The sequence below is a fragment of the Tribolium madens genome, unplaced genomic scaffold (genome assembly GCF_015345945.1).
Source record: "Tribolium madens isolate multiple individuals breed KSU strain unplaced genomic scaffold, Tmad_KSU_1.1 Scaffold_7;HRSCAF=85;Tcas5.2_LG10, whole genome shotgun sequence".
NCBI classification, from domain to species: Eukaryota; Metazoa; Arthropoda; class Insecta; order Coleoptera; family Tenebrionidae; genus Tribolium; species Tribolium madens.
Window position 1 is genome coordinate 8,232,951 of NW_025401050.1, and position 14,000 is coordinate 8,246,950.

A 14,000-nucleotide genomic window follows, 5' to 3' on the forward strand; every position below is an offset into this window, starting at 1 on the left:
TAATACCACAAATGGACATCACAGGATTTCAACTCAAGGTGGAAGGTTCGCAGTTCCTGTTGATTTACTTCCACCGGATTTTGGTAAATTTTTATCTCGTAAAAATAAATGTAATTGTTTATGTTGCAGACTCCACGGCTCCAGGCGTTGTGTGTAAAGAAAATTATGTTTTAGTTAAAGATCTGAGTGTAATAAATAAACCTGCAATTGATGAATATCAACAGCAGTTATCTTATAATCCCAATTTTAAATAACTCATTAAAATCTTAATTAACCCCTATTTATTATGTCTATAACAAGGTAAAGATGTTATTAACTAATTTTATAAATATATGTAAATGTATCAAGAAAACATTATGTAATAAATAAATAAGTAAATAAATAAATAAATACCTATTTTTTTATGTATTTTAATGACAACTAATATGTTAAAAATTAACCGTAGTTATCAAAGCACACAAAAAATATTATTTTACAAAAGATACAAGCAGGTAGTCTGTTTTTTATTAAATGGAAATGTCAAACAGTCGTCGTTAGCACCCCAAACAAATTCATTCATGGTAATTTTAATAAAGAAAGTTGGCAGTTACGGTTTTTGATTTAATTAAAAAAAGTCATTAAACGTCAACAAAAAAAAATAGAAATGCAAACACAAAAAACGGGGACAAATTGGGTACCGCAAACAGTTTTTGTAAATTTGAAGACAAAAAGTGTGCACGCAGAAGTCAGAAAGAGACCACCACTAAAATTAAAAACAATAGCATAGTAAAGTGTAATTTTGACAGATGAGGGAAGTAAAATTTTTACCTTTCTGGGAGGTAATTGGCCCCTTTCCTTTTGAAATTAGGGTGAAAATTTAATTTTTTGTTAGGGTCATAGGAAAAAATTGTTACTGGGTAATCTATAAAACGTTTTTAGTAGCCGATTTTTGGTACGAATTAAGATTTAACATTTTATAAATTTTATTGTCTCGATAAGGTAGCGCTGTGCTGATTGGTGTTTCCACTCCAACAATGAAACATGAAACGGTAAATTACATTAGACAAATGTCTAATCGTAGTAAAAAACACTATTATATTAAGAAAATGACCAGTGACGAAATGTCATGCACTGACGCGTCAAAATTGAAAAGTATTTGCTTGCAATTATCAAAACCTGCTTCCTGTTGGCTTTATAAGTGCCCAAGACAAAGTTTCTTATAAGACAACCTGCATATAACAACGGTGAACATTCAGAACTTGTCGATCGAAGAGACAGTTTCAGTGGAAAAGTAGAAACTGTGTTGTGACTTCATGTAGTTGATTCTTTAAAATGAAAAATTTAAACATCGTCTTTGTGAGTACATTATTCTTTATTCAGTAGCAAAATTATTAATTTTACATAATTAAATACACTGTACCCAAGAACGCAAATCAATGACCTCACAGTTTTTTGATTACAAATTAGTTAAATCTTCAACTTTGTGTTGGTAAAATACCAGTTTTGAAGCCTGTTTTCCATCAAAACAATTTAAACGAGATAATAAATTTAAAAACCTACTAGAATTATAACGTAAGTTAACTATTATTCCTTCTAATTTCTTAAAATTAGGTGCTGAATGTTGTAACAGAACACGATTATGAACCTTGAAGGTTTAATAAATATTTTGCGTAATACATATTTTTTAGTTTTTGGTTCAGTGAATATTGTTTATGACTGTTCCATTGTTATGCATAATTTAGAAAATGTGAAATAAATAGTATCTAACAAAATTTACGTTTTACTCATACATGAGAATTTGGTTATCATCAAGTTATCAAGCAAATTTTCTAAATTCTTTTTTTGCTATTTATTTAAATATTGTTAAACCTTCAGTGCCATATGTTTTGTTATTGACTTTTTCATAATTACTGGAATTTTTTAGTCATTTAACTTCAATGATAATGTTATTATTTCATTTCTAACGGGACTGTGTCGTCAAATTAGCAACAAATTTGAAAACCTTGGCAAACAAATTTTATATACAATTCAGTGCTTCCAAGAGATTTTTTGTCCCAATGATTAACAATGATTATTTGAATTGGAAACGATAGGAGAAAATCAACACAATGACTGACTTCTAGAGGATTTTTCATAATTACCAAAATAGAGAAAAAAGTGTCAATTTATTCTTATAATCTGTCAAAAACGTCAAACTTTTTATCGATCTTCTGGTTTTGATTTTTGATCTTATTGGATTACTTGCAACACTGCTACCAGATTTAGGTTTTCTTGCTAGTTTCTATTAAAATTTGAAAGGTCAGCCTGTCAACAAACGGAAGTTACTCCAGTTGTACAATTAAATAAAATTCAGTGTTGCCAACTGAAACAGTCATTTCTGACCATGCAAACTTGCTATTTTTTTCAGGTGGTAAATATTGTAAGACTTCTGATTTTTATCAATCCGACAAAATGTGTTTTAAACGAGCAACAGCTTAAAAATTTGTTAGCTAATGAATATGAAAAGGCCGCATCAGCGATTTGCACAAAAGTGAATGAAGCTGAATGGAATTACGAAACTGACATAAATAATCATGAAAAGGAACAAATTGTGGTAAGTAGAAATTTTTTTTGGAAATTTTGGTTTAAACTTTTTGTTAGCTCAATGCAACATTACAATCAGCGGGTTTGCTTAAAAAATACTGGAATACATATTTCAAAGACCTCAAGCCTGAAGATTTCCATGATCCCCAAATCAAAAGACAAGTTAAAGACTTAAAACTTCTGGGTGACAGTGCACTCGATGAAAAAAAATTGACAGAAGTAAAATTGAATTATTATATAATTTAATAATAAATTATTTTACTACTAATTTTTAGTTTACTAAAACTGTCAATGCAATGACGAATATTTACAGTACGGCAAAAATTTGCCCATATAAGGACCAACAATGCGATTTGACCAAATCTGGATTGTCGTTAGAACCAGGAATTGAAGCTGTTATGACAAAATCTACCGATTATGACGAATTATTGTACGTTTGGAAGGCTTGGAGGGATGCTTCAGGTGCCAAGATGAGGAACTTGTATAAAACTTACGTTGATTTATCCAACGAAGCCGCTCTTGCAAACAGTATGTAAAAATTATTTTTTTTGTTAAACTTGTTTATGAAAAATCTATAGCGTGACTTTACTATTGAAAGTAGAAATATACAGTATGATGAAAAAAAGGAGCCCCCGTTAACCCACACGTTATAAGTGATCTTTTATTAAAGACGAATTCGAAGACCAAAATTGGATTTGTGCTCTTATTAGTAAGATATATACTTTCCTTTTTAGAAAAGAGAAATCTATATAATTAACAGTTTTTTTTAAATAATTTCATTGTTAAAGTCTAGATTTTGATACAGTTGACGGTGTTCTTAAAAAAATGTGTAAAAAGCCCGTTGAAATAAACTTTATTGAAGATGTTAGGATACCATTTCTTGGCTCCAAAGAAAATTTATCAATGTTGCAACATTGCAAATATCCTAGGATACAGAAAATGTCCAAGTAATATTCAATTATTGGAAACGGTAGCAACAAAAAAATCAATTTTCAATGTTGTTTGTTCTGTGAAATTTGAACGATTAAAGTCAAAAAGTCAAAGATTAAAAAAATTAATTGAAATCAGATACCTTTTGGTCGTATCGTATTGGAATAATAAAATTATGTAAACTTTACAGTTTTTTTATTTTATGCGGGTGGCAATATTTGTCAGTACTAGTTTCCTAGATACGAAAAATACCTGAGTGAAATAGTTTTTTAGTAAAAGAAAATTGTGCAATATTGCCGCTTTGTGCTGTTAGACAAACTGTTTAAATTTTAAAAAGAATCTATTTAGACTATTTTTGGAATGATGGTCACAATGTTTCAATAAAAAAGGACGCGCCTGTTTCAATCGTGGGCGCCTTTTTTCATCACCCTGTATTTTTTTGTTTTATAATTACGTAGACTTAAATTAGTGTAAAATTTTCCAAAAATTCTTCACTCAATCAATTATGACTATGTATTTTATTTTTTAATGTTATTAAAACCTCTTATGTTGCCCTTAATATACGCTCTTTTATAAAGTACGTCGTCAATCACAACGTATTTTATAAGTAAGTACATAAAATACTCTTATCTTGGCATTTTGTCAATTTTTACAATATTTTGGCAAATTTCTTTAAAAAAAAATCGGAATTTAGTAACATTTTTTATTCAATATTAGTATCGTTGCAAAAAAAATTAAAGACAACGCAAGTTTTATAGTTTAAACTCTTGTTCTCTTAACAGCTATTATTTTAAATGCCTATTGTTTTGTATGCACTTAAACTTTGTAACTTTTTGTTGAGGTTTTTAATAATAATTAATGGTCAGTTAGTAAAAAAATATTTATTACAATGTTATAATGTGCGAACCTTATGAAGACTACATAGAATACAATACAACATAAAACAGAAGCAATAAAAAAAATTCTTGAGTGTCGTGTTTATTGTATATTTTTCAATAACCTAATATGTTACGATAATACAGGGTGTGCGTGGATAACTAGTAGATTCGTTATTCACTAATAGAACTCGTCAAGAGAAATAACATTTTTATTTGAAACTTTTAACAAAAACGTCCCATTTCTGAGTTAAAATAAAAAATATGTTAAAGGCCATGTTTAAATATTTACATTCATTATTTTATGTATCTATAAAATATAAGTAGGTACCTAAAAAAAGCTTTTAAATTAGAATATAAATTCTCTTTAATCGAATTGTGAATGAACTCTTTTATTTTTAGTGATTATAAAGAAATGCTTTGTTGACATAAATCATTTACAATTCACTTGTTTTCATTTTTACATATGATCAAATAAATGTGTCATCGAAGTTCACAAGAACAACATTCAAGTTTTACTCTTAATAACAATATACTATTACACCTAATTATAAAAATTCTTACTGAAAAATGTTCATTAGATATAAATCTACCTGGAATTTTAAACTTGTAAAAGCTTTTATAATTTTTGTAATAATTTTGTCCATAAACTGGTTATATTGTAAATACAGCCATTATTGTTTCACGGCTTCTATACTCGGTTCAATTTTAAACATTAATATGATTTTTTAATATTTTAAGAGAATCAATAGTAGAATAGTGAAGCAATATAAAATATACCTATAGGGTTATCTTTTAATGTTTGAAAATTTTACAACAAAAAGCTTTAGAGTTTATTTAAATTTGGCGTGATATGAGTATGTTGTGAACGGACCACAATTTTTAATACGCTCGGTGAGGAGTCAAATGTCAGATTAATAACTTTCAATACGATGGTTCGTTCACAATCAAACTTTCATAGATAGCTTTGACACTAAATTAAAAAAAAATCCTGTTATAAAATATGTAAATAAGTTATAAAAAAGTTTTTCTACTCTTTCGTTATTTATAGTGGCATCTACACTGTGATTCAAAAGAGTAGATTCAAAAGAGAGATGATAGAAAACGTTAATAGAAGTTCAGATTTGCTTTTATATTTTATTTTATCGGTTTTGAAAGTATGAATATTTAAAGATAGCACAAATTGACAACGCTGTATTACATTTTGAACCACCTTGTGCCTACACTTAATAATTTGAAACGTTTGTTACTATAGAAAACCACAGATTTTTGTTTTTTGCTATTGCCAACTTTACCTCTTCAGAAAATGTCTACATTTGACAGAGGTTTTATGTTTACATGTTAACAAAACACAAAATTACGTTCCCTAATTAATAAAAAAATAATAAACTTGAACTGAACATTTTTGTTTGCTAATTTGATCGTTCTAAAAACCACCCGAGTCACCACGCTGTGTAAAATAAATCAAAAAATTTCAATAATAAAGTCAGAGTCTTTTGCTTTAGCACTACGAATTAATTTATTACAAAGCATTCAAAAAAGTGCCTTCCACTTCGGAATGTACCTAGCTTTAGGTTTTGTTAAACAATTGTTTTGTCCATTTTTTTTTATTAATCTACAACTGTTTGTTTACCAAAATATTAAGAGTCAATAATGGAGTTTGGATTTGTTTGGAACTCATTACACGATTAATAATTTTTCTTTGTATTCTTTATATTTTATTTTGTGTTCAGATTTCAAGGACAAGGGAGAAGTATGGAGATACGGTTACGAGTCCGAAACATTCATTCAAGACATAGACGAGCTTTGGACTCAAGTTGAACCATTCTATGTGGAATTGCATAAATTTGTTGGCGCTAAACTGAAAGAACGTTTTGGTGAAAAATTAGACAATAGTGATGGTCTTCTCCCCGCTCATATATTCGGCAATATGTGGGCCCAAGAATGGAATAACATAGCCCAACTCGTTAAACCATTCCCAAATGCCAGTAAAATCGACGTAGATAAGGCCTTAGCTGAGCAAAAATACACAGTTTTGGACTTGTTTCAAACTTCTAATAACTTTTACAAATCTTTAGGACTAATACCTAACGATATTTGTTACAACACTAGTGCTGGAGCTATGATTGAAAAGCCAACCGATGGCAGAGAAGTCCTTTGCCATGCCAGTGCTTGGGATTTCTGTGATGGAAAGAACTACAGAATTAAAATGTGTACAGAAGTCAATTTTGAAGACTTTATCACTATCCACCACGAGATGGGACATATTCAATATTTCCTCCAGTATGCCAAACAGCCCATCACTTTCCGTGAAGGGGCCAACCCAGGGTTCCACGAAGCCATCGGTGATACCATCGCCTTGTCTGTATCAACACCCAAACATTTGGAAAAAATCAAACTTCTTAAAAACTATCGCGACAATTATGAATCTTCTATCAACACACTGATGGACATGGCGTTGCAAAAAATCGCGTTTTTGCCCTTTGGACTTCTCATTGATAAGTGGAGATGGGATGTTTTCAGTGGAGCGGTCAAACAAGACCAATGGAATTCCCACTGGTGGGAATACAGGAAAAGGTACCAAAAAATCAAACCACCGGTACCAAGGAGTGAAAACGATTTTGATCCCGGTGCCAAATACCACGTGGCAGGAAACTCCGAATACATAGCGTAAATAAGTCTCCTAAAACTAGCTAAAGTTTGATTAAATTTTTACAGTTATTTTGTTGCCCATATTCTTCAGTTTCAATTTTACAAAAGTTTGTGTATTGAAGCTGGTGAATATAATCCAAATAATAAAGATGTACCTTTACATAACTGCGATTTTTACGAATCTAAAGCAGCGGGGGACAAATTAAGGTTGGTGGGTGAAGGAGTTTCGAAATTTGGTTAATTTTTGTTTTAGGAAAGGCTTGTCGCTTGGTTCTAGCAAACACTGGAGTGATGTCTTAGAAGTGATGACCGGAAGTAAGAAATTGGATGCATCGGCTGTTTTGGAGTATTTCGAACCTTTGTATAAGTTTTTGAAAGAGAAAAATTCAAAATAGCAAAACTGTATTAATTTCAAGTCTCTTAAATAAAGTGTAGTAACAAACTCAATTTTTCTTTGGTAAATTGGTTGGTATTAAACATAAAACAGATATGCAGCTTTCTTAAAATCATTAATAAAATAATCATCTCTGTATTAGATTATCAAAAACATCAAAAGTTTTCTATTTACACCTTGATTATTCGTAAATTAAGATTAAGCGTAAATTATTCTAATAGTTCTTTCTAGATAAAACATTTTACTATTTTTAAAATGAGAGTTCTTAAATAAAAATAAGAGATTTGAGTAATCAATGCTATAATGCATGATAATACATGTTTTGTAGGTAATTACAAGTTTACGAGTTTGGGAAGCAATCAATCTCTCTGTTTTATCTAAATTGAAGAATATATTGTATGCAACTCGTGTAAAACTACTAAGTTGAATAAAAAATTGTTATTTCCTAAAGTATTCAACATTTAAATACGTTTTATAATTGAAAATTGTATGTGAAAAATAGTAAATAAAAAAAATACTATACTAATAATTCAAAGTTTCGTAGTATTTTACAGCCGATTAGTTGTAACCCCAGTACATACTATACTAAAAAAGGTTACAGATTGTCCCAAAAATAACTAAAAGAAACATTGCGTTTTGATGTAGTGATAATGCCAACTCAAAATCTTTGAAAAAATCTGAGTATTTTAGAATTTTCATTGAAAACCTTTTTTTAATCTATGAAAATCGGCTAAAAAGCAAAAGCAAATGTTTAAATAAAATTTAAATTTCTTATTAAAAATTGTGGAAAAACAAAAGTGATGATAATTTTAACTAAATTTGAGAGAATTTTCATCAGCTTTCCCTATAACTAAGTTTAACCGGTTTTGATACAGTCCGATCAAAAAGTCTGTCTATCAAGCAAGCGTAGAAATTTAAAACGTATGTCTGTGAAAGATAAAATGTCACAATGAGAAATGTCAAAATATTTTTTATATAAATTAGGAAACCGTAGTGAACGATTTTTATGAATAAACACCAACAAAATCTTATTTTTGTTTGTTTTAGACGTTTCATAGAATAATTCAATTTAATTAGCTCAATGTTTTAATTTTTATAAAATATTTTTGTGACATCTAGATAACATACGAACTGCCATGCAGCATACGTCCTCAACTAGGACGCCTACTTGATAGAAAGACTTTTTGATCGCACTGTATATTCAGACTTATTGATTTTTTTTGGATTCGATAATTAATAAATTAAATATGTATTTAGGAAAAGAACACAATTGTGAAAAAAAAAACTTGGCGGTTTTTCAGTAACAAATGTCAAACAATGCGAAAACTGCTATGTATAGTGAATGTTGATACAGAATTAAATTCTCCTTCATTTAGTGAAGAAAAAATTGGAGCCTTTCATTAAAAAAAAAAGATGTATTTAGAGTTTCCCAAACGTAACCCTAAATTTGGGGGCTTTGTTAATTATTTTTCCAATCATGAATACACCAATGGAAAAATCTAACTTTTGTCTTTCATATGCCTAAATACGGTTTCAAAATAATTAAAAATAGTATAGATATCGATTTTTAAATATGTAGGTGCATATCCAAGAAAATTCAAAAAAACATCAAAATATTTTGAAAATGATTAAACTTAAGTATAGGAAAAGCTGATAACAATTTTTTCAAAATCACTTAAGTAATCCAAAAACGTAACAAAAAACAATTATGTTTATAAACATAATTTTAGATAAATAATGATAATGTGAGGTTTAGCCGGAACAGCCTGTATTGAAGACTTCATCTCTTTCTTTTATAAAATTAATTTTATTTACTTATTAATAATTTTGTTTATTAATAAGGTGTAAAAACTGAACTTTAAATTGATGTTTATGACAATATGTCATAACTTTTTTTTAACTTATGCAATTGACATGTTTGTCTTAGTTTTTTATGTCCATTACAAAAACAATATTCAAAACAAAAAATCCAAATCAAATATATCAGATTTTTATTGGTGTTTGTGGTGCGTGTGGTGTACAAGCGGCTTATGTGTGTGATCCCTGAACTTGTTATACTTTGCCATTTCCAAATTGGTATCAGTTTTCGGAATTGTTACCCTTGAGTTGTAATTTTGAACCGGAGGATACATCAGTCTTTCACAATATTCATTATGCGTATCAATAAGTAACTGATTTTCGTCACTTAAACATCCTTTCTCTCTTTTTAAAGTGTAATGAACACCAAAAGCTTGCCCTAGTCTTTGCCAAAACAACTCCATTTCAGGTCTAACCCCCTCGATTTCTTCGGTATCATCTCTATCAATAATATCTGCAATTTCTGGAAGATTCGTTGTATTGAGAGGAAACGTCAAAATCTTCTCTTTCTGTGTTTCAAGTTTCCTACACACTGCAGCAAGACTAAGAATCATTTCTCCTTTCTTATTCAAATGTTCCAAACAGTCAAAAGCTTTAGCAGCATTTTCACTCAAAAGCGCAAGTTTGTCAAAGTCGTCTTTTTTGTCACTTTCCAATTTGGTTTTAAGCGTGAGAAAACTATTAGAAAAATAATTTCTCTCAGCTTGTAAGTCTGACAATCTACTACCATCAATCTGCTTCATATCAGTGTACTTTTGTCTAAGTTGCCGAATCCTGTCGTAACATTTCTTCATATTTTTGAACTGTTGAGCAATCAGTTCTTGGATCGAGTCATCTTGATCCTTCAGCAAGTTGTGCTCTTTTTTCCGATCTCTGACTTGCTTGTTGTAGTTTTTGATAAAGTGTTTCATGTCTTCGAACATATTCTGGTATTTGCGCTCAAGAGTGGCTCTTAATTTCTGCAAAAGTAGCTGATCTTTGACTTCGACTTCATCAAGTCTTGAAAAATATTCCCCTTTTTTCAGTCGGTTGTGCTCTCTGCGTTCCAATTCGATTTGGTGAAGCATCGTTTTCAAATACTCAAAATTCTCGTTGTACAATTCTTTAGCGTCTTGAAACTCATTGTCGCAGCGTTCTTGCATCGACTTGCACTAAAAATCACTCAAAAGAATGAACTCAAAGTTTTCAACTCACTTCCGATTCAAAATCGGCTTGAAGCTCCTCCAACCTATCGTGAAACAACCACATCAGTTTTTCCATATTTTCCGAATGGGCGCGAAAATTGAGCATGTATTGCTCCTCCGAGTCCCTCAATTCGTCCATGAGCAAAGAAATGGTAAAATCCTTACAATCTACGACTCGCTCAAAATTATGCCACGCAAACTCCAGTTCTTGTCGCATTCGAGGCAGGGCCACTTTAATGAGCATTTCCCTCCAATTTTTCTCATATTTCTTAATGGTGAGTTCGCCATATTTTACTTCTCGCTCAAGATGGTCTCTCTTAATCTGCTTCTTCTTCTCAGCCAAGCGCAGCTTTTTTTCAATTTTCTTCTGTTTTTTTAACTCCCTCTTCTCTTCGGGAGTTAAATGACGGTGCTTTTTTGGCGGCATTTTGTCAAAAAATCACAACCTGCTATCTGTGTCACGCCAAATCGAAGGTCGAATTTGCATTAAATCAAATCTTGGTGGGTGTAGCAGATTAATTTGCAAGTAATTATAATTTCAGTTGTTCAAGCAGAACGATTTTGTTAGCAATGTGGGTCAAACACCTCCATAACCTTCGTGTTAAGTAATAACAGTATTGAACTAACTTCTTGTGCATTTTATGTGTGTCTCCAAGTAATGGCAATGAAGGCCAGCTTATTTTACTATTTAGAGTAAATTAAAATGTCTAGGTCTCTGGGAATTGTCTTCATGTTTTAATTTGTCCATTTCCGTTAAACCAAGTGCAAAACATATGGAAATTTGGAGCTGTCCTGTTTGCTAGATAATAGTTTCCTCTCATTACCATTAAAACTCTGGAGAAATAAGTTTAAACATCATTGGAAGAGAGCTAATCTACGGGACCATGAAACTTAATTAAATATCTTCATCTTTGTATTCTGCACAGGCTGTTATCACTGTTGCAAATATAACACATACACGTTAATTCCACTTCAGTACACACAAAGTTATTGCTGCGAGCAACCAAATGGATTAAAGATTAGGTAGTGACACTGGTGAAATTTGAAAGTTTGAAAAAACGCGCAAAATGACCTACGAGGTAAGACATTTTTTGGATAACAAACAGAAAATAATTAACATAACAATTCTACTCAAATAAACATTAATATAAAAACTAAAAATTTATAAAAAGCCCAATAGCTTCTGTTTTATGAAGACGCAAAAAACATTAGAAGTAGTGATAAAATAATCAAAAAAAATAAGTTGAGTTAATGAGCAAAATTTTACTTTTCTATTGTTAATTATAAAGATGCTAGAATAATTTGTGCCAAAACATTATGTACTCAAAAACTATCAAACTTGGCAACGCCGCAACCGAAATTTAAAAACAAAAGATAGTTTTGTGGCATTTGGAAAAATACAGGTTGTCATTAAAAAAAGGTTAATACTGTCCTGGATGACAACGAAAAAATACTATTCAACTTTTAACAATAGGTAAGTCCTGCGATAGTGACTGAATAGTTGGACCGAGTTTATGGAACATCCTGTAGATGCAACATATAAATTATTATCATTATTTTTTATCTAATAATTTGAATTTAATTTGAAAAAATGGTTGAAGAAGCATTTTCGAATTCGAAGGTTTTTGTCAAAAAGTAGTCCCAACTTGGAAAAATTTAATATAAACAGTTGTTGTTTTTGCTTATTTGTGTCATTCTTTTTTAAACAAAAATTTTGCAACTCATACAACCTTGAATAAAAATTCTCAACTTATCAATGTCAGTATTGAAAAAATTTTTATCTGTTGTAACAAAATTGTAGAAAATGTAAACCCAAATAGAATAAATTTTGCAATTATGTTTATCTACATAAACGTATGTAAATTTTCTTTGTACGACAATTTGTACTACAAACAATGTGTAATCAGAAACAGTTATTAGTAATATTTTTTAATTGTTAATGGAAAACCAGAATCACCGTTCTCAATTTTTTTCTATTTTTATGACATTAGTACCGCAACTACAAAGAATCCGTCTGAGTAACAACCTACTTTCTTCGTGAACGTAATTCTCGAAAAATTTTCTTTCATTTAAGATTTCCATGAAGTGTGATAAGTCCGTTTTCACATGAAACTTTTTATAAAATTTGGGGCATAAATTGTCTCAGTAAATTCAGGGGACGATTTACGCTGTTTAATTTGATAACTACTCAAAGAGGATTTGGGAGTGCTTTCTATTTACTACAAGTATGTTAATTGGGAAATCACACAGACCGAACTAAAATCACGATCATTTCTTTAAAAAAATCAAATTAGATTTTTACTTCTAGCTTCTAAGTAAAGGGATGTGTCTCAAATTACGATTTGACATACTTAAGTTTTTGTTTAAACAAAAAAAAATGTATTTTTTCACACAACAACGTGTTTAAAAAAAACATTTTTACAGTTAAATTTTAATGTGAGTACTTTGGTTTTAAATCTGTTTTGATCTTCTGAACACAGTTTCAGTTGATACAAAATTTTTAACGTATGGCTGTGAGACCTTAAAAATCATATTTGGAGAAAAAAAAAATCAATTAACTGAAATATTTTCAACATAATAAAATTCTTTGATTTTTTTTGTGGTATTTGTGAAAATAGGATAATGATAGGTAGAGTTGATAGGTATTGAATAATTAACATTCTAATTTTGAAAATCTGAAACTCAAAAACTATCAACTTTTACATTATTCAATTTTTGCACTTACCATTAACAAAAAATCAAGAAATTTTATAATGTAAAAAAGATCCAATTAATTAATTTTTTTTTTTCAAATTTGGTTTTTGGGGTCTCACCAGGGCCGTACCCAAGGGGGGGTTTAGGGGGTACAAACCCCCCCCCCCCGAAATGCTGAGCACTTTGTTATATAGTGTTATAAGTGTTAAAAATTTAGTTTTTTTGTTATTTTAATGAGTTAATTTTAAATTTTTGTGAATTAATTTTTCATGTGTTAATTATACAGTGTTTCATTTTTATTGTTAGGTACAAATTTAAATAGTTAATAGAATATTTAATTTTAAGATAAAAGTGTTTTGAAAAATGCTATGAAAAGGAGCTACACCCCCTAAAAAAGGTACGTTATTTAAAGGGTTTTTCCTAATATTTCAGAATAGATAAAATTACAAAATTTGGTACCTTTATATGTACACCTAAACAAATGCCAAATAACAAAATTTTTAATCAGGGGCGTCCTAAACGGTAAAACAAATTTAATTTTTAATTTTTATGCTGTTTATGGTCTGTAACAAATTTTTAAACCGATTTTTACTAAAAATCCATAAATTGTATCGGAAAAACACAAAAGACTTTTTTTATGAAAAACTATGAAATTTTGTTGATGAAAGTGGCAAGAAACCACAGGCAAAATAGTTAGAGTAAATTTTTACCCTAATCCCATCTAGTTTAGGAAGCACCTCATTAAAAATTTCAACATTTTATTTTTGTACTTGTTTAGGTGTATAAAAGTTATCATCTGTAGCAAATTTTGAATTTTTTTTCTAAAATGATTTCGGAAATATTGAAAAAAAA

At 29.9% G+C, this 14,000-nt stretch overlaps 3 protein-coding genes across 3 annotated transcripts in view; 2 read left to right on the top strand and 1 right to left on the bottom strand.

Moving 5' to 3' along the window:
* The first annotated feature begins 857 nt into the window (after positions 1-857).
* LOC123010222 (angiotensin-converting enzyme-like) lies at positions 858-7,461 on the top strand. Its single transcript, XM_044406931.1, has 7 exons — positions 858-1,335; positions 2,387-2,572; positions 2,620-2,781; positions 2,838-3,090; positions 6,101-7,037; positions 7,086-7,226; positions 7,273-7,461. Exons 1-7 carry the CDS (start codon positions 1,312-1,314, stop codon positions 7,412-7,414), a joined length of 1,845 nt encoding a protein of 614 aa, XP_044262866.1. The 5' UTR covers positions 858-1,311; the 3' UTR covers positions 7,415-7,461.
* A 1,943-nt stretch (positions 7,462-9,404) lies between these two features.
* Positions 9,405-10,909, bottom strand: LOC123010224 (dynein regulatory complex subunit 2-like). The gene is made up of 2 exons (XM_044406934.1): positions 10,465-10,909; positions 9,405-10,421 (listed from the first exon to the last, which is right to left on the bottom strand). The coding sequence occupies exons 1-2, from the start codon at positions 10,879-10,881 to the stop codon at positions 9,405-9,407; spliced, it is 1,434 nt and encodes a 477-aa protein (XP_044262869.1). The 5' UTR covers positions 10,882-10,909.
* A 510-nt stretch (positions 10,910-11,419) lies between these two features.
* The window catches only part of LOC123010223, a 16,780-nt gene continuing 14,199 nt past the window's right edge, over positions 11,420-14,000 (top strand). The window contains exon 1 of the mRNA XM_044406932.1: positions 11,420-11,533. Within this exon, the coding sequence (XP_044262867.1) occupies positions 11,522-11,533 (12 nt within the window). The 5' untranslated portion in view covers positions 11,420-11,521. The remainder of the gene's footprint in view (positions 11,534-14,000) is intronic.

Excerpts from the sequence above, each read along its gene's own strand:
- LOC123010222 (XM_044406931.1), top strand. The coding sequence starts at position 1,312 with ATGAAAAATTTAAACATCGTCTTT. Across the intron at positions 1,336-2,386 it reads AAAATTTAAACATCGTCTTT|GTGGTAAATATTGTAAGACT; the intron begins GTGAGTACATTA and ends TATTTTTTTCAG. Across the intron at positions 7,038-7,085 it reads GGAAACTCCGAATACATAGC|TTATTTTGTTGCCCATATTC; the intron begins GTAAATAAGTCT and ends AAATTTTTACAG.
- LOC123010224 (XM_044406934.1), bottom strand. The coding sequence starts at position 10,881 with ATGCCGCCAAAAAAGCACCGTCATTTAACTCCCGAAGAGAAGAGGGAG. Across the intron at positions 10,422-10,464 it reads AAGCCGATTTTGAATCGGAA|TGCAAGTCGATGCAAGAACG; the intron begins GTGAGTTGAAAA and ends AGTGATTTTTAG.